At 47.8% G+C, this 20,078-nt stretch overlaps 1 protein-coding gene across 2 annotated transcripts; it reads left to right on the plus strand.

Annotated features, from left to right (window-relative positions):
* The first annotated feature begins 440 nt into the window (after positions 1 to 440).
* Ffar4 (free fatty acid receptor 4) lies at positions 441 to 19,873 on the plus strand. Of its 2 annotated transcripts, XM_050157709.1 has the most exons (3): positions 441 to 1,063; positions 11,439 to 11,567; positions 18,969 to 19,873. In XM_050157709.1, exons 1-3 carry the CDS (start codon positions 494 to 496, stop codon positions 19,356 to 19,358), a joined length of 1,089 nt encoding a protein of 362 aa, XP_050013666.1. In that variant the 5' UTR covers positions 441 to 493; the 3' UTR covers positions 19,359 to 19,873. The 2 variants fall into 2 exon arrangements, with proteins under 2 accessions (XP_050013666.1, XP_050013675.1); XM_050157718.1 differs by lacking the exon at positions 11,439 to 11,567.
* The last annotated feature ends 205 nt before the right edge of the window (positions 19,874 to 20,078 follow it).

Raw genomic sequence — 20,078 nt, forward strand, 5'->3', positions numbered from 1 at the left:
TAAAGTCAAATAAACTTCAGCCCATTACAAGTTGCTTTAATGCGTTTGGAACCACACAGGTCCATACCATTTCCAAAGTTCAACTCTGACACGCTTCAATCAAGGTTAGCTAAATAGGTGGATGGATAAAGGGCTTCCAATAGTCAGTGTCCGTGAAAGGTGAAGAAGGCTGTACAGGGGGATGGAGGCAGGGATTGTTTTAGTTTTCTGGTTTAAGAGCTCTCAGACTGCCCAAGGGTCTGAGTCCTCTGCCTTGGTGGCCACATCCCCGCCCACGGTGTCAGGTTAGTGTTGCCAAGCACTTCCTCGTTCCGGTGCGCCCTGGACGCCGCTCCTACGCCCAGTGCCTGGGCAGCTGCTCAGGCGGGAGGGGGCCAGAGGGGAGGTGTCGCAACTGACTCCCGCCCCCCCCGCCCTCCCCCCCCGCCTTGGCACTCAGTTACCTCGCAGATGAGCGCTCTCGCAGACTGCGGCGGGCGCCCGGGCGCCCGGCATGTCCCCTGAGTGTGCGCAGACGACGACGGGCACTGGCCCCTCGCTCACCCTGGACCAAGTCAATCGCACCCATTTCCCTTTCTTCTCGGATGTCAAGAGCGAGCACCGGTTAGTATTGAGTGCCGTGGAGACCACTGTGCTGGGGCTCATCTTTGTGGTGTCACTGCTGGGCAATGCGTGTGCTCTGGTGCTCGTGGCGCGCCGACGGCGCCGAGGGACGACAGTCAGCCTGGTGCTCAACCTCTTCTGCGCGGACTTGCTCTTCACCAGCGCCATCCCTCTGGTGCTCATCGTACGCTGGACCGAGGCCTGGCTGCTGGGCCCCATCGTCTGCCACCTGCTCTTCTACGTGGTGACCATGAGCGGCAGCGTCACGATCCTCACGCTGGCGGCGGTCAGCCTGGAGCGCATGGTGTGCATCGTGCGCCTGCAGCGCGGCTTGAGGGGCCCTGGGCGGCCGGCGCAGGCAGCGCTGCTGACTTTCATCTGGGGTTACTCAGCGCTCACCGCGCTGCCCCTCTGCATCTTGTTCCGAGTGGTCCTGCAGCGCCTTCCCGGAGGGGACCAGGTGAGCCCAGGCTGCGTGCAAAGCAACAGGTTTTGGGGCCAGCTAAGGTGGGGTTAGGGGGATCGGACTGAAGCAAGGAAGATGGTGATTAGTTACAGTAATAGGCCCTTTGTGGAATCCTTTTTGGCAGACCTACTGCCCAGTGCTCTGAAGTTTAATTTCGTCAGTTCCCCCACAGTGCCAAGTGGGTAAGTAAATCCTCCCAAATGCTGTTAAAGGGATTCTCCCGGATTTCTGCAAAATGAACTGACAATTATAGGGCAAATTAAGCAACGAGAGCCTACATCTAGAGGTGACAGCAGGGTGCAAGGTCGAGTTGCTACGTTCTGTCCAGATGCCACGCTACTGTTAACATCACACTCATTTCACAGAAGCTGGGACACCCAGCATCTCTCTTAGAGCCAGGCCGGTACTTAGAAGTACCTTCCCAAAGAGAAACCCCACAGTGGTGGGATGTCCCCTGGACTAATCATATGACCCCCTGAGCCCCCCTCCCCCAACACAGAGGAGAGCTTATTTTTGTCGAGGGGAGGATGGATGAAGGCTACATCCTGGGTAAATGGCATCTTAAAAAAAAAAAAAATCAAACCCTAAAGCCTGTTCTTAGAAGTTTGTTTCTTGTGTAGAGTACTGCAGAGGCGAATGTTTGTTTGATAATGACTTCGAATGGCAAATGAGCAGGGACCCAGCAGGCCTGTGGCACTTAATCAAAGAACATGTAAGCCTGTGGCCCCATCTCCCTGGGTACAGGAGATCCGGGGTTAGCTGAATTGATGGGTGCTGCTGGCCAGGAAGAGATCAAGGTCTCTATTTTACTCCCGGCTAGTCCTTAGCCCAGCTATGCCTGAGCATCAGGGCAGGCCATATAGGTGCTTCTGGAATAAGTGAATGTTCAGGCCTAACTCCACACCAAAGTGATCGGCTAGGTCCCAGGCATGTCCAGCCTGTATCCAGCCGTCTGTATGTGGTACTAAACTATGAACATGGCCTGACACAGATGGCAATGCCGTGCCACAGGCTCAGAACGGTGGGCACCCCAGGAAGAGCCAGGTTCTGCCGTGGCTTATCTGTCTAAGCTGTTCTTCCACTGGCTTACAGCAGTACTGCTGATTTTCTCATAGAACTTAAGGGATTTCTTGTTCTTGACACAGAAAGACTCCAGTTCCAAGAATTAAGACCAAATAGGATATCTTGAATTCCCAGATGTACTGTCCTTTTTCAAATCCATCTGGGTAAAATCCTATTTAGCTGGCAAATAACACGAAGAAGGAGGAAGAGGAGGACGAGAGGAAGGCCATATCGCCTCCCAGCCAGACCCCAGACTGAAGCAGTACTACTGCGGTCCCTGGGGCTTGAGCAACAAGGACTTTGTGTTGTTCTCTGTGTATTCATCCCCCTGGGTGGGGATGTGTAGGACTGGAGCCCCCTAGAGCACCTCCAGGATTTTATTCCGGGGGCATCTGTGGAGACCATGCCTGGAAACCTCTTGTTTTACTGAAAAACACCTTCTGGATTTCAAGGGTCGTGAGGGTGGCATTTGGTCAAGGCCACTAAGACAGAATGGGCTGACGCTGTTTTAGGGGTTCAGCCTTAGTTGATAGGAGGTGATAGGAGCCTTAGTCATTGAAAATAGTAGGGTTGGGATGGGGAAACTTGTAATAAAAATGGGGCCTTGTTCTGCCTCCCTGCCATTCTTGTCTTCTCCTCTTCCTGTCTCTGTCCCTCTCCTCAGCTCTCTCTGTGTTCCTCTCTGAGCTTCTCTCTCTCTCTCTCTCTCTCTCTCTCTCTCTCTCTCTCTCTCTCCCTCCCTCCCTCCCCCCCCCCCCCCCCCCCCCCCCCCCCCCCCTTCCCCCTTCCTTTCTCGACTTTTTGAGACAGTGTCTGTGTTGTGTATCTCTAGCTACCCTGGAACTCTCCACATAGACCATTTTGGCCTTGAACACACAGAGATCCTCCTGCCTCTGCCTATGAGTGCTGGGATTCAAGTCCTGGGCCATCATGGCCAGTTAACTACCCCCTCTCTTAGAGAATACAACTGTCTCCTTTTCTCTGAGGCTTTACTTCCCACAGTTTTAGCTTTCCTGGCTTCAGTTACCCATGGACAAGTGAGGTCAGAAAATATTGAGTGGAAATTCCAGAAAAATAATCCTAAATTTTAAATAAATTTTATTTCAGTCTGTGGTTATAAATTGTTAATTTCTGGTTAATCTCTTACTGTGCCGTATTCATGTCTTAAAATTTAGCCTAAGGATGTATGTATAGAAAAATCAGTGCACATAGGGATCAGTGTAGTTCTGGCTTCCATTATCTTCTAGGGGGTTCTAGAACATGTCTCCCTTAAGAATAAGGGGGCCTCTGCATTCCATATTTTCTGTATTCATCCCAAGGGATCCTAACATGGAGAAACGTCCCAGTTCCTCAATGACTGTGGCCTGACATTGTGGGAAACGTTCAATTTTATAAACTCGGCGGTTGAAGAAGTAAGCATGTGTCAGGAAATGGCACATACTAACCCCTAGACTGAGTAGCCCACCCAACGCAATCCACAAGCATGGGAGGGGGCAGGGTGGGCATAAGGAGAGTGAGGAGGAGTAGCCACTTAAGAATGAAGATGGCAGAGAAGGATCTGCTCCAGTTGGAGGCAGGCTTCACGTTTAACATTAATTAGCAGAGCCAGGGGTGACAACTCATCTTTGTAATCGCAGCACTCAAGGGGCTGAGGCAGGAGGATTGCCGTAAGTTCGAGACTGTCCAGGGTAGAGAGTGGGGCCCAGTCTCTAAATAAATGCAGGAATAAATAAGCAAATAAATACAAATAACAGATGTCTGTTTTTCCAGTCCTTGGATTGATGGCTTCCTGCTGGTGGCTCATTTGCCTTGCCCAGTGGGATGCTACAAATGGAGGTTTTTGGATGAAGAATTCTTTCCTTCCCAATAGCAGAGAGCACAGACAGCCTCCCCCCACTCCCCAGAGCCTCTGCTATTATGAGACCCTTCAAAGCCTTCATCCATGTAGGCTGGGGTACCTTGCCGTCCAGGGGAGCTGATGGCCATGCTGGTGATTCTAACCTATTTAGTATCTGAGTGTGAGCCCTGGAGCCTCATATTCTGGAGCAGTTCCTGCTCCACAGAAAGCAAGCCTTCCCACCTCTACCCACAGTGCTCTCCTTGTCTCATGTATCAACTACATGAGATTGCCATGGGAACAGGTGTTTGAGAAATGGACCAACACCTGGTGCAACCACAGTTAAGTGCTCAAGAAATTACTAGCTATTATTAGTTTCCTTATCTTGGGGGCATAAGTATTTAAACATCCTTCAAACAGCCTAATTCTTCTAATTGCTGTAACCAGCTGCCGTTTCAAGAGGGTGGACACTTCTTAGCAACACTAACTTCTCAGTCAGGTCAGCCCCCTCTACTCCAACAGGATGCCTGCCTATTTGTGCTGTGGCCTAGGCCTGGCCCTGGCCCGGTGGTGACCCACAAGCATGGGTGGGAAAGACTGTCCACTTTGGCTAGAATTTACATCCATTCATTCCACAAGCATTTGCTGGGCACCCTCCTCTGACCACCCACCACAAGTCACATAAACACACATCAGGAGGTGTTTTCACTAAGTGTGCACATGGGCCCAGATACTACCCAAGTCTGTAGTCTGGTGTGGTCTGTGGCCTAGTAACCCCACAAGTAGGGTTCCCATTATTATTTTCTGAAAGAAGAAATAACCAAAGTCAGGCAAAAATAGTTCCGGAACATAGCCTGGCTCTGACTCCTTTGGGTGCCATAGCCTCTGAACTCATGAACCCGAGCCCTGTGGCCTGCCACTCTCTCCCTCCCTGACCTTGCATTATAACAGGCACCTAGATGGGCTTGGTTCTCACCGTTGCAGTGTTCCTTGGTGGGGGCCCGACAGGAAGGGAGATGACATGACGGCTGCACAGGTTCAGAAGGATGTGAAGAGGGTTCTTCTGGGTAGCAGTGAGCACAGGACGGGGTGCATGCCTGGACAGGGAGAGCAGGAGAGCCAGGGACACCCTTTAGGATGCCTGGGGCGGCCTGGTGGAAATGAGATGGACATCTGGGAGAGGGAGGCCATTGAGAATGAGGGAACACACTGGGAGGCCTTCCAGGACCTCAGATTTCCCTTGTAGCTGGAGGGAAGCAGGAGGCACGAAGGTTCTAGAAACCCAGAGAAGGGCTGCTTCATGTCCCAGTGTGGTAATTAATGCAGGAGGTAGAGACATACGGGACGGGACGGGGGTCAAAACTGTACATAGCTGTGAAACCTCCGGCAGCGTGTCCTTTGCTGCGTGAGACTGCTGTTAGGGAGAACACTGAGCAGAAAACTGGGTCATCTGCCAAAAGAAACTGTAGACGGTGGTGGATGTAGCTCAGTGGTGGAGTGTTTGCTGAGTGCGTGTGTTTAATCCCTAGAACGAAAAACAAACAAATAAAAAGCTATGGAAATGGAGGAGCTCTCCAGGGAGAGGTGGAGATCGGAAGAGGCAGAACACGGGGAGGTGACGGCTACATTTAACTCTTTGCTATGCTTAGCCTCCATCTTCATCCTGCCTGGTCCCAACACCTGAGCACACCCCACCCCCACCCCAGTTCCCTTCCCAGCACAGCTGGAACAGCTCCTTTCGGCTTCTGTAAGCACCTGAACGTCCTAAGGGTCTGGTGATGAATGAACAGATAAAACACTGTTGCTGATGCTGCCGGTTCCAGTGAACCAGGCAGGCCGAGCAGTTTGGGTTTCCAAAGTTCTTTTACAAAACCAGAATATATTTCAGAAGCAAAAAAAAATCAGAGGCTATGATAACACCGTGTGTCCACCTTCCAAGCTCTGCCCAGCTCCTCTGCAAGTCACCGCCTGCAGAGAAGACCAGAATCGACGTGACGTGTTAGATGGAGTTTCCTAGAGACATAAAGTTAGGACACCAGCTCAGCTCTCTGATGGTGGCATGACACCTTTTTGTTGTGGTTTTAATAATTAAGCTTTACACTTAAAACATGTATTTACTGTTTGTGTATGTGCATATGTGTGCATGCATAAGCCACAGCACATGCATGTGGAGGCAAGACAGGAGTTAGTTCTCTCCTTCCACCATGGGGGTCCAAGGGATCAAACTCAAGAACTCAGGCTTGGCAGCGAATGCCTTTCCCCACTGAGCCGCCTCACTGGCCCAGCTGCTGTTTGAAATAAGCATACACGTTGTACTTAATCACCGATGCTATATAATGCCTTCTAACGAGTATATAAATCTGTCACTTAGGCCAGTCCCACAGATTCTTAGCTCAGAAGGTATTGTGAACAACAGTTCCTCCTTTACTGCCTTGTCATACATCCTGTCTGGAGCGAGAGCTGTAAATCAGAAGTCAAAAGGGTACCTTCATGAGAAGAATTTGGGAACTTCCTTGGGGTAAGCGGATTGTCTCTGCTGGCCATGTTTACTCAACTCTGATGGCAAGCTGGTATCTGATAACCAATTTTTCCTGAAGCAAACTCTCTTTTTCTCTCATTAAAAAAAAAAAGGAGCATGGGCTGGAGAGATGGCTCAGTGGTTAAGAGCACTGACTGCTCTTCCAGAAGTCCTGAGTTCAATTCCCAGCAACCACATGGTGGCTCACAGCCATCTATAATGAGATCTGGCGCCCCCTTCTGGCATGCATGCACACATGGAAGGAATGCTGTACACATAATAAATAAATAATTTAAAAAAAAAAAGGAGCATAGCAACCCTGTAAAATGTAAGTAAAGGAAGAGGGAAGAGGAGCAACAGAGAGGGCAATGGAATTTATTCCTAAAAGCAGAGGGGAGGAAATACATGCCATATTTGCAGGGGAAGAAGAGGATTAGCCAAAGGAGGAGCAGGGGGTGGGGTGGGGAGGGCTCTGGCGAGATAATAAAAACAAAATCTAGTAATAATATGGATGGAAATGTCAGAGTGAAATCCATTCCCTTGTATGCTAACCGAAAGTATTGGTAAATTCTGGGGCTGGCGATGTGGCTTAGTTGGTAGAGTGCTTGCCTGGCAGGCATGAAGCACCCGGTTCAAGTCCTAGCACTTCCTGTATAAACCAGGTGTGGAGGTGCAGGTCTGTAATCCTAGCCCCTGGGAGAAAAGGCAGGAGAAATCCAAGATCATTTTTACTGTATAGAAAATTCTTACTGTATAGCAAAGACTGTATTATCACAGGCCAGTAAGGGTTACATAAGATCCTGAATTAATGAGGGGGGGAAGGAGGAAGAGATAAAGAGAGAGAGGGAAGTGAGGAGGGAGGGAGATGAGACAAACCAACAGAACCAATGAAAATCTTGTAATTGAGTCAGGGGGGAGCTATAGAAGGTGAAATGAGGGGTATGTAAATCTTTGAAACAATGAGCTTTGCCTGGGAAGGTTCACAACAGGGATGCTGTCAATTTGGGCCTGGATAGAGACAGTTACTAGGCTGATATCCTTCCTGAATTATTCGTGAGTGTGTAAGGTTGGAGTGGCCTTTGTGTAGAGTTGTATTAGCTATTTTGTATCATTGTGACCAAAAGTCACAATTTAGGGAAGGAAGGGTTTTGTTTGGGTCAGAGTGTCTTAAGGTTGCAGTCAGCCATGGTGGGGAGGGGGTGGTGGGATACAGCTGCTTGCATCACAAGGGCCAGAAAGTAGAGAGGATGCAGCGCTCTCCCAAGAGCCTCTACTAAGAGCGCTCTTTCCCTCCTATTCCAACCTGCCTTCAGGCTGTGGGAGGTGCCTTTCTCCCCTAGTTAATCCTGTCTGGACCCCCTCTCCCAGGTACACCCTGAGATGTGATTCTTTCCTAATCTCCAAGATCAAGTAGACAACTCATCATAGTTGTGGTTCTGGTAGGATCTTTATAAGCAGGATCCCTTTCTTCATAATCTCCTGGCTTGATTTATCTGATCGTTTGTTTTTTATATTAGGATAGACACATGCAGTTCCACATGGTTCTGGTAACTACCAGGCAGGTGTGTAGCTTCGGGACTTGTTTTTGGCCCATTGTGTAGAGAAAATCCCTTCCTTTATCATCAGCATTTTCTTATAAGATCTCATAAAGCCAGGAGTGATTGCCCATGCACAGAAGGAGGCTTTTGGAACAAGATTTTAGGAACTTTAAGAAATCATTCTGAGGCCATAATTTCCTACCCTTTGATACCGTTTTCTTTCACAAATATAGGGATTAGAGACCACAATCCATTTAGGGTTGGAACCCTTTTTTCCTGACTGGGGCTTCAGCACACTTGTCTATATCTGTGGTAGCCAGTGTGCTAAAGAGGGTTAGCGGGCAGAGATCTGAGTTCGAACTGGAGGCTGCATGGATTGTTCCAGTAACAGCAGTAACACAACTGCCAGTACTCAAGATCTCAGAGAGACACAAGTCTCTATTCATTCACCAAAATAAGGAGCAATTTAACAAGTTCTCTCTCATTAGCTGGGGATGGCAGGAGTAGAGGAGCGAATTTAAAATGTCCCCCCCCCCCCATTTACAACTATTTAACAAAGCTGGAAAGGGAAGCAACTTCCTCCTCTCCCATTGTTAGGTTTAAATTCTGGTAAATGGGAACCCCTTGCCACTGATGCCAATCAAACCAAATTAATAAGTCCAGGCTTATTCTGAGCACGGCATTCCTGGGTGGTCCCAGGGAAAGTTGAGGAAATCAGGAGCTTGTTCTTTGAGGAGCAGTTTAAATACCCTGTGGGCACGGTCTTGAGCATCTCTGGGGAGGGGTCATCGTTTGGTGGGCTTTCTCAGGGGTGGAGTCTAGACTGAGGGAACTCTGGTGGGAGGGGACTTGGGATGGAGCCTCTACCTGAACCTTCTAGACTCAGAGTTGTGGATATATGGATGCCAGGGGCTGGTGTGATGCTTCCACCCAAACATCATGGCTATAATTAGAACATTTTATTTTGTTGTTTTGAGACAGGATCTCACTATGTAGTCAAGGACAGCAATTGTCATGCCTCAGCCTTGTGAAGGTTGAGATGACAGGTACATGGTGCCACATCTGGTATGGGTATCCTACCTTTTCTTTCTTTCTGTCTGTCTTCCTTCCTTCCTTCCTTCCTTCCTTCCTTCCTTCCTTCCTTCCTTCCTTCCTTCCTCCCTCCCTCCCTCCCTCCCTCCCTCCCTCTTTCTTTCTTTCTTTCTTTCTTTCTTTCTTTCTTTCTTTCTTTCTTTCTTTCTTCCTGCCCTAAGTTTTATTGGTATTTATTTATTTATTTATTTATTTATTTAATTAATTTTTCAAGACAGGGTTTCTCTGTGGGACGGTCCTTGCTCTTCTGGAACTAGCTTTGTAGTGCCTGAACTCACTGAGATCTGCCTACCTCTGCTTCCCAAGTGCTGGGATTAATGTGCACCACCATTGCCCAGCTATTGGTAGTTCTCTTGATGTCTAACTACATACTTTTTGGAACAATTTGTTGCCAGTGTAAACAATTAACCATTAGTGTTTTAGACTGTTACTTTTGAAGGATGTTTCTAGCTTTAGTTTCCTCTTCTACGAAACAGGAAAATTAATAATGCGAGTTTCAATAACGGTATTGCAAACATAACCACATCCCTACATATAGGAAGTAGTTCTTGGTGCACAGTAAATGTTCAATGAATATGAAATGCTTCTGTGTCTTGCTAATACTGGATATAAAACTATTTGACAACACTTTGAGTTTACTCAATTATGATTCATATTGGCAAATGTTAAGAATTTTGTTTTTCCCTAGTGTATTTAGTATTCAATAGTTAAATGAATGAATGTCTGTGGCTCAGATACATATACTACTATATTGAAAATCATTGATATGACCTTTTACGTTGTACGTGCTCTTAAATACATGTTCTGACATTTGGGAGGGTTGGGGGTAAATTGTGTTCTACTCACCTTTGTTCTTATGATCAAGTAGGCACAAGGAGTTCAGGTGTGGGAAGATGCGTTCACATCTATACTCCATTCCTACGGGCATGCTTACTCAATGGAAGCAATGGTTGCAGTTATAGATCTCCAACTTCCAGTAGGCCCCTCACACTTCGGCTTTGTAGTTAGTATCACACTTTTGAGTTCAGCACAGTGCAACCATAAACCCCCACGCCTTTCAAGCATTCTAGCTGTTTGCCCTGATGCTCTGTCCTATTTCCAGGGAGGAAGAGAGCTCCAAAGTCTGGGTACCACACAGTGTCTTAAAGAGAGATAGCCTATCTTTGAGGGAGACTGACAGTTTGTGTGTGTGTGTGTGTGTGATGTTTGTTGTTATTGTTTTGGAACTTCAAGTTTCTGCTTTTTAAAGATTTATTTTTATTTTATGTGCATGTGAGTGCTTTGCCTACATGTATGTCTGTGTGTCTACACGCATGCCTGGTGTTTGTGGAGACCAGAAGAGGACATTGAATGTGGCAGGAATGGAGTTAATGATAATTGTGAGCTGCCATGTGGGTGCTAGGAACTAAACCTTGGTCTTGTGCAAGAGCAGCCAGCTCTTTTAACCACTGAGTCATCTCTACAGCCCCATTGTGTGTGTGTGTGTGTGTGTGTGTGTGTGTATGTGTGCATGTATGTATATGTATTACCTGAGGCAGGGTCTCACTGTTTTACCTGGGCTTGTCTCAAACTGCTTGGTTCTTACAATTTCCTTGCCATGGTCAGAGGAGCTGGATTACATGTGTGTACCTGACCTTAACACACAGGCAATTGAACACCCTCCAGGTAAACAATGCCTTATCCCAGCTCCTGCTGTTTCAGCAATGTGTCGCTGCCCTGGACCCTCAATCCTGTCTCCAGATGCTTGTGTCACTTCTAGTCTGAGACCTTTCTGCGATCAAGTTTCTCCTATTTAAAGAACCAAGTTTGTAGCTGGGTGGTGGTGGCACAAGCCTTTAACTCCAGCACTTGGGAGGCAGAGGCAGGCGAATCTCTGTGACTTTGAGGCCAGCCTAGTCTACAAGAGCTAGTTCCAGGACAGGCGCCAAAGCTACACAGAGAAACCCTGTCTCGAAAAACCAAAGCCAACCAAACAAAATAACCAAGCTTGTAAGAGAAGGCTCAAATATTCTTTGCTTGTTAGCCCAGAGAAGTGGAAAGACCAGTCCTGGGAAATGCCTCCAGCTCTTCCCTGCCTATGACCCTGAGGTTCAGGCCTTCCTGGAGAGTGAGAGTTGTAATTATGGTAGCCGGCTGCACCTGGGACAGGTGGTTGTAAGAGGAAATGTCGTGGGCAGAGGAGGAGAAGGTTCTGGAATTCACTAGCACAGCAGCTGTGTTGCACTCCGTGACATAGTGTCCCACAGCCTGGAACGAGAACTGGGTTAGAGGCTAAGGAAGAAGCCAGCACTGAAGTGATATTGTTTTCCCTTTTGTGAACAGGAAATTCCGATTTGCACGTTGGATTGGCCCAACCGCGTAGGAGAAATCTTGTGGGATGTGTTTTTTGTGACTTTCAACTTCCTGGTGCCAGGGCTGGTTATTGTGATCAGTTACTCCAAAATTTTACAGGTATGTTTGCTTCAGTGCTGTTCTGATCTTCACTCCATCTGGGCCTTTCTGGTAGAATCTTAGAACTTCCAGGTTGGAGCATACCTTGGAGGTTCTAACAGTCCCATCCTGATTCGCTGGGCAGACTTTTTGCTACCCCCGTAACAGTGAGGGACGAGAGTTTGTATATTTATTTTGGCTTTTGTTTTCTAAATCAGCTATGTTCTGAACCTTTTCATCATTAAAATATCTCCAGATTATAAAAACATGAAGTTGAAAACAGGCACAGAGCTGTGTAATGCAAAAGTTGAAAATCTATTCTCTTCCCAGTCTTAATGACCCAACAGTGGTCTCTGCCATCATTCAGCACCATGGACGCTTGTGTGTAGGTTCAAATGGTCAGGTGGCTGTTGGCACTGTTTACTGTTCTGATCAGAGAGCAGGTGCTGCGGCTTGATAATGTCTTTTTCCTTTTACCCAACACCGTATCAGATCTTTCTCTATCAGTTCCTGTATCTTATCTTGTTGGTTAAGAGTTACACAGCCTTCATCATATAGGTATGATATATTCATTTTGTGGACTTTGGAGTTGTGTCCACTGTTTTTTCACAAACACAGCGGTAATCTACAATATCTACTCTGTAAGGTGTTTTTATGGAATTGTGGAAGTATCATATACTAATATAAAATCACACCCAGCTTATGTATTCTGCTCACAAACTGAACACACTCATAAAGCGGCTCCTGGATGGAGGACAGAACTTGGCCAAAAGCCCTTCCTGTCCCAGTGACCTAATCCTCAGGAATGCCCACTTCAAGTGTGTATGGCACAGGAATAAATGAAGTCTCCTAGAAAAGTAAATGTGTGTACACTGACATATACAAGATGGGCCGGACTCTGCTTCCTGGCTCATAAGGCATGCTCTGTGCATGGAAGGTACCACCCAACAAACACAAGCATGCACAGTTAAGTTCACTTGTAAGGTGTGCCTCCAAGCTCTTGAGCCCTCTTGGAGGTGGGCAGCAGTTGAAGTTTATAGCATCTTTTGTGTGGGTTGTGATCAACAGGTGTGTTGAAAAGGCCTTGATCACCTTTTGGCCACTTTTACAACCCCTTTATGGTTGTGTAAGCCTTCTCACAAACATAACCCACCCCAGGCTAACCTCACCTAAGGCTGCCGGCTCCAGGTTCTGTGGGAGATAGTGCTCTTGATCTCTGAAGAGTTCCAAGCTTGGGCTTATTCTAATATGTGAGGCAAATTCCAGAGTATGGAGCCCTGGAAATTGCTTGTAATGGATGGCTTGGCAGATTTAATGTTAAAAAAGAATTAATCAGTATCACAAAATCACAATGAAAGAAGAGAAAGAAAAGGACAGAGAAAAATAGAATACATTTTTAAATGTTTGTACTGTTTTGGTTTTGTTGAAGCAGGGTCTCAGTCTATAGTTCCGGAAAGTCTGTAACTCCCTATATGGATTTGGTTGGCCTGGAACTTGCATTAATCCTTCTGCCTTTGCCTCCCAAGTGCTAGGCTGCATTTTAATTGCTTTTTTTTTTTTTTAAAAAAACAAGTATGTGAGTAGTGTTTCTCACGCAGCAAACACTAACAAATCTTCAAGATCCTCAGATGACATGACCCAGAGATGTTGTACAGTTTACCCCAAGTCACCGGGCTTATAGGTGTCAGCTTCAGTATTTAAACCCAGGCAGACTGGCCCCAGAGTCCCATCCAACACTTCTACTCCTCAGAGGTTTGTTAAGAGTGCTACATGCAGAATGTTGGCAGGGAGCAGATGTGGTTCAAGAGTGTGCAAGTTAAAATCTGCCTAGAAGGATCTTTGACAAAGAGGCAGCCAGACGACGATGCTGTGATCTAAAGCAAGAAACACCTCAGCACAAGGGAGAGGGTTTCTGTGTCAGCACCAAGCTAAAGCAAGCTGTTAGTTATTGCACAAACATGAAGGACCAGTGAGGAGCCTGGTGGAGAGCAAAGAACCATGGGAACAGATATGAGGCTTGGAAGGTTCTTTTAAAATTACTGAGCTTTATGCCAGGCAGTGGTGGCGCATGCCTTTAATCCCAGCACTCTGGAGGCAGAGGCAGGCGGATCTCTGTGAGTTCGAGGCCAGCCTGGTCTACAAGAGCTAGTCTAGGACAGGCTCCAAAACTACAGAGAAACCTGGTCTAAACACCACCACCACCACCCCCAAAAAATAATTACTGAGTTTTATGTCTTTACTGCTGGTTTACTTTGCTATATTGCTTGGGCCTGCTACTTGCATTCTCTAGGCCCCATTTCAATCATTGCAAATTGGCTGCCTTAATTTCTAGGGTGAAGTTGCATAAGGCAAGGCTGTGAGAACTGCCCTCCTGGGCACAGTAGGCCCTGAATAATACGGCGGATGCTAGGCTGGGCTGTTCTCCTAACCCTTCCCTCTGGGAGGGACAGCAGCGTCTAAGCTCCCTTTGTGGGCTTCCACTCATGAGACCCGGAGAAGTCAAGAAGGCTATGGTGAAACACCGCCACCGCAATCTCAATCTCAAGACTGGGCCTTTCCATCAGGGAAGATCAGACAGCCCCTTCAAGATGAGGGAGGGGAGAGAGAGCCCTCCTTCCACTCCTCTGTACAGCAGTGCACCAGCTCTCCCCACACTTGAGTGGAAACTCTCAGCCCTGCACGTCCACACCTCAGACCCCTGCACAGCTTCCATGTGCAGCAAAAGCCTGTGTGGTTTGCAGCTGTGGAAAGCCAGCTGAGTGCTAGGTCACAGTCCAAATTTAGACCCCTTGCTTCCTTACACACAAACCAGATCCAGAGCCCCTACCTAATCTGGGCTGTAGCAGGAGGCCACTTGTTATCCAGGCCACCCGGCTATCTTAGACCCGAAATAATCACACAGATACTGTTTTAATTAAAACACTGCTTGGCCCATTAGCTCTAGCTTCTTATTGGCTAACTCTCCTATTAATTTAACCCATTTCTATTCATCTGTATATCGTCACATGGCAGTGGCTTACCAGCAAAGATTCAGCAGGTCTGACTCTGGCGGCTCCATGGCATCTCTCTCTCCACCTTCCTTCTCCCAGTATTCAGTCCAGTTTTCTCCGCCTACCTAAGTTCTGCCCTATCAACAGGCCAAGGCAGTTCCTTTATTCATTAATGGCAATCACAGCACACAGAGTGAACTCTCACATCACTGGGCAATTTGCCTTCTGCCTGAACCCCAAATTCCCTCCTGTCTCATGTCTAGGTGGGTTGGTGCCTCGGAAGATGGAAAGTGTGTCAGAGCCTGGACAGGGCCTCATGGTTGGCATCTCCTCCCCAAGAAGGTGCACAGCCCAGGCACACTAAACTGGTCCTCCTGCCTGGCCTTTTATGCCAGGAGCACGGCTGTCGACTCCACTGAACATCAATATTGAATTAGCCACATTCGCTGGTTGAGGATCTATTGCTCCACGCCACCTCACCAGTCTTGCCTCCTCTTCCTGTCTCCACCGCCTCTAACTCGGGCTCTATTTCTGGGCGTGGAAGGTGTTCTTCTCCTATTATCCTATTCTTTAACTGCAAAGCAGCATCTTTCAAGCTGCCCTCTGGAGCTCCATGGGACGACGGGTGTACAGAGAGAGTCCTGCAGACAAACTTAAGAAGCACTGAATTAGCTGCATGGGATTCTCTGCTGTGAGACTCGAGAGCCTTTTTATGCTAATACACTTTGGACATCTCCAACACATGAATTAACCAGGTGGTGGTGCTATATCCGATCAGAGAGCCCACTTCCGCATACAGAGCGTCTCTCCTGCTGGTCCTGCACAGAGCCCCCAGTAGGAAGCCCTGCTCTAAGCTTCGCTGGTTCTGACCTGAGCAACGGTTCAGAGTAGGCATCCAGCTGCCTCTTCCCCTACTGATCTTGTTTCATGTGCTGGGCAGTGACTATTTTTGCCCTCTTCCCTCTCTGCTTCCTCTTTCCTTGTGACTCAGACATACCATACGTTTTCAGTAATATTTTTCTTTTTTTCTTAATATTTATTTATTATGTATACAATATTCTGTCTGTGTGTATGCCTGCAGGCCAGAAGAGGGCACCAGATCCTATTACAGATGGTTGTGAGCCACCATGTGGTTGCTGGGAATTGAACTCAGGACCTTTGGAAGAGCAGGCAATGCTCTTAACCTCTGAGCTATCTCTCCAGCCCCAGTAATATTTTTCCTATTGACAGTTTTCTCAAGGGAATAGGTTCTCAGTGATTCCTAAGTGCCTTGGATCAGACTGTGAAGGCTGGCAGCTTGTGAGAAGACTTACAAGTTTACCCAGCAGCTATAAGGATGATGGGCTGTGATGTCTCTGCCGTTATAACTGTGTTCCTGTGCTTCTTATTCTCCCTTCCACTGGCCACATACATAGGGCGTGGGAGTGCAGTCTGGGCAGGATGCTCTTACTTCTTGCTCTGGGTCCAGCCTCTTCAAGAGAGCTTAGCATATAGAAGGTAAATGTTTCTCGGTAACTATTTGTTGAATGAACCAGTGACTCTATGGCATGCAGATGGAATTCCCTCTGCTTATCGCAGAGTTTAGCTGAGGGACAAAAATCTGCTTCAATAGAACACGAAGCCTGGTCCTCACTACCTACCACTGGGGACCGTGGTCAAGTGATAGGCTTAGATTTGGGTTCTGAGTTCTGAACGCACCTGTTGAAGTTTCCTTGTGTTCTAGAAAAAAATAACTGCACCAGGGACACATAATAATAGACATAGGGATAGGTAGATTATTAAGAGGAAGCTATCCCTGAGAATGGGGGTAATCTTATGTAATGAGCTGTGAGAAAGGCTTCTGTGTTAAACACCCCCAAAGTGGGCCTCTAGTGCTATAGCCCTTCGTGGGTAATTTACATAGCATTTAGCTCTCCTTTGGTTGTATATTGCACACGTACATGGCAGGCAAGCTTTTCTTGAACATGCTTTGTTGTCGCATGGGGGTTGGGAGGCATTTCCAGTCCTTTGCCATCTGGCTTTTTCACGTGTTTCTTGACGCTACTCTCTCCAGTTCTTGCTTTCCTCCAAAGTCATATTTCTTTGGAGGCAGACCTCTGGGAAGGTGGGTCTTCTCTGATTATCCTAACCAGCACACTGCTGACTAGCCAGTGAGCGCCACGGAGGAGGCTAAACCCTCAGGGCCCCAGCTTCTGCCAGTGGGAATCCCCTTCCCTGCCAGCCTCCAGCTGGTATGTCCTGGCATGGCAGAGGGGTGCTGGGTGGAAATAGGGTTCCCTCCTGGCTCTAGTGAGTCACAAAAGGTCTGTTTTAAAGATGGACTTTGTTAAAAAGGTCTAGAGAGAAAAAGTCCGAACCAAGCAGCTGCATGGGATTAGCACCTCTTACGCCCTAGTGAGCAAGAGTCACCTCGACAGTTCCAGAGAAGTGTGCCACCCTGGGTCCCCCTCACTGAATCCAAGTGTCTCAAAGTGGGTCCCATTGCACATGGGGAAAAAACGCAACTCTCAGTTCAAAGATGACGAGACATAATTTATTCTGGAGCCAAATATGAGTGGCCATGGCCCAGGATCATAGATTCAGGGTTCCCCTCAGGTTCCCAGGTTCCATATTCCCTTATGGTAATTGTATGGTAATTGTTTTGTGAAGTGTTTTTTTTTTTTTTTAAATAGTAACAGAAAAAAGAAAGTCACAAACCAAGACGGTAAGACGGTTTTCAGATAGCATTTGGTGGGAACATCAGGTGGGTGAGCTACAGCCAAACAAGGAAACCTCTGCTGTAGGCCCCAGATGCCTTCTGATGACATCCTTAGCCCTTAGTGGAAGCGACTGGCCCGTTGAGTAAACACATTACAAATGGCTGCACCTCAAGGCTCTTAGGCCAGACACAGAGACAGGTGTGGAATAGCTATCAGGGGTGCTCAGAGTGGCCAAAGATAAATTATAACTGGGCTTGGCTCTGCAGCAGTCCGGCCTCTCTGATGTCGCCGACATTCTAGTTGGCTCATCGGCCCTGCAGAAGGGTTAGTGGCAGGTGTAGCTCCTTCCAGGAACTTTTCTTCACAGACATTTTGTGTTCTACCAAGTTCCCAGTGGTCACAGAGCAGTTTCTTATGAGCGCTGCCCCTTCCCAATGTGCAATATGCCAAAGTGAAGAAGAGCAGGGGTTTCCCTGTGTGGGGCTCCCAAGGTGGGAGAACCCTAGGACCCCCCCATTTGTTTTGAGGATCAGAGTTAACCCCCAGAAGGTAATGGAGCACTTCATAAAAGCACCGGAGACATTCCACCAAAGACAGACACATTTGAACCCCTGGCTAGATGCTGATGAGTCTGGCTGTCTAATGTGGGCTGGGGAGCAAGGAAGGACTCACATTTTACGACAGTGCCTCATTTTCTTCCTGATTGTACAAACTGTGGGGACTGTGGCATGAGGAGGAAAAGCAGCATCTGTTGGCGGGGCGGGGGCGGGGGACCTCCATGCGCTTGGCCATGAGTCAGCCGCTTTGTTTATCACAGCCACCTTCAGGCACCTGCAAGAGCCTGAGCCCCACGGAGCTGGAACTGTCTGCTGAGCCACCCCCACCGGCACGGCGGAGTAGGCGGGGCCCTAAGTAGTATGGACCCCCTAGGGAGGGGGCTGTTACTATTTAGTAGCAGGAAAATAAGTTTCAGCTGGTAACTTACATTTCCTGCGAATCGATTTGCAAGAACAACAGCGGTGTGACAGCGCAGGGGCTATGCGAAGATTAAAGGTGACAGCCAGTGAAATAAATGTCTCACACGCGGCGGGGCGCCAACAGGAAAGCGCAGCCGTCCTGATTGCTCGCTTCCTGGCGTTTCTGGTTGTCAGGCACGTTCAGAGGGTTCCGTTCACTGGGCACCCGCTGTCCTTGTCTCTGTTACAGAGTGAGAGGCACTCGTGCAATCAGGCGGTAGTTAAGCATCTCTCCTTCAATTAGGGAATTAAAAGCATTGTGAGGAGAACATTTTAGGCCATTTTGATGAGCTAAACTTGCCCAAATTGTGAATGATGCTAATGACATTAAAATTACTTTCTCTCTTGAGATGCAGGTTTTAGGAAAATAGGCCCCACACCCCGTACAGAACTGGCAACGTGGCTAGGAGAGACAGGGCCTGGGCCAGCCCCAGCAACTGAAGTTGGTAAGGACCACTAACATGGTCAAGACACAACCCATTGGCTCTCTTTCCTCGGGACAGCGGTAACAGACTGGCAGGCACATCAGGCCGATAGATACAATGTCCTTCACATTCCAGGTTAGGAGTGCCCAGTCAGACTGCAACCTACCGTCTCTAGCCCCACCCCAATCCACCCGGGCTTTCTTCCTCAGTGCCACAAAAGAAAAACCAGCCAACAGGAGACCCCTGACTCCCGCCATGACCTGTGGCTCCAATTCTTTGTGTTTTCCTGCAGATCACAAAGGCATCAAGGAAGAGGCTCACGCTGAGCTTGGCGTACTCGGAAAGCCACCAGATCCGAGTGTCCCAGCAGGACTACCGACTCTTCCGTACCCTCTTCCTGCTCATGGTCTCCTTCTTCATCATGTGGAGTCCCATCATCATCACCATCCTCCTCCTCTTGATCCAGAACTTCAGGCAGGACCTGGTCATCTGGCCGTCCTTCTTCTTCTGGGTGATGACCTTCACGTTTGCCAACTCCGCCCTGAACCCCATCCTGTACAACATGTCGCTGCTCAGGAACGAATGGAGGAAGATTTTTTGCTGCTTCTTTTTCCCAGAGAAGGGAGCCATTTTTACAGACACGTCAGTCAGACGAAATGACTTGTCTGTTATTTCCAGCTAACTAGAACCAGCTAGCTGGAGCCAGGTGAACTGCTGTGTGCATGTAAAGGGGGTTGCCTTCTGACGAAGTCACTGGTGTACCCTGCTTTAAGAAAATCCAACTTCCAATGGCACACATCTTCAGGGCCAGCAAATTAAGGAATGATCACTCCGTATAAAATATTTTTTCTTAAAAAGACTTTCTATGGGTTCCTTTTTATGGACTTTTTTAGTGTTTGTAATATGATTGAGTTAATAAAATTTTATTTATAACTGTTCCTACACATAAACTTGTACCTTGTGACTGCTGAAATAAACCTTGGAGGTGATTCAGGGCTCAAATTTCTTGGTAAAAGGTCACGGCCACCCTAAGTCCCCACCTTGGGTACATAAGGCCTTTAAATAATTTGTTCATTCATGCCAAGACTGCTTAAGAAATTCCAAGGAACGATTAGACGTGACTTTTTCCCCCCATGTATTAAAAATGGGCAGGAGACATGACTCAAAGGTAGTATGCTTGCCTAGCAAGTGTGTGAGCCTGAGTTCAACCCCCAGCATATTATTTAAAAAAAAAAAAAAAAAAAAAGCAGAAGCAGCAGCATAGACTCAAAGGGGGAAGGATGGAGATGCTGGAGAGGGAGGTCAGGCGTGGTTGCTTTAACACTCCATCCGTCAGAGGCCTTTGAAACATCTGCTATGGCTGTGCAATGTTTTTGTGCTTGGAATCTCATGGTAAGGATGA

The sequence above is a fragment of the Alexandromys fortis genome, unplaced genomic scaffold (assembly GCF_014885135.2).
Source record: "Alexandromys fortis isolate MF-2015 unplaced genomic scaffold, M_Fortis_MF-2015_v1.1 scaffold_10, whole genome shotgun sequence".
Lineage (NCBI taxonomy): Eukaryota > Metazoa > Chordata > Mammalia > Rodentia > Cricetidae > Alexandromys > Alexandromys fortis.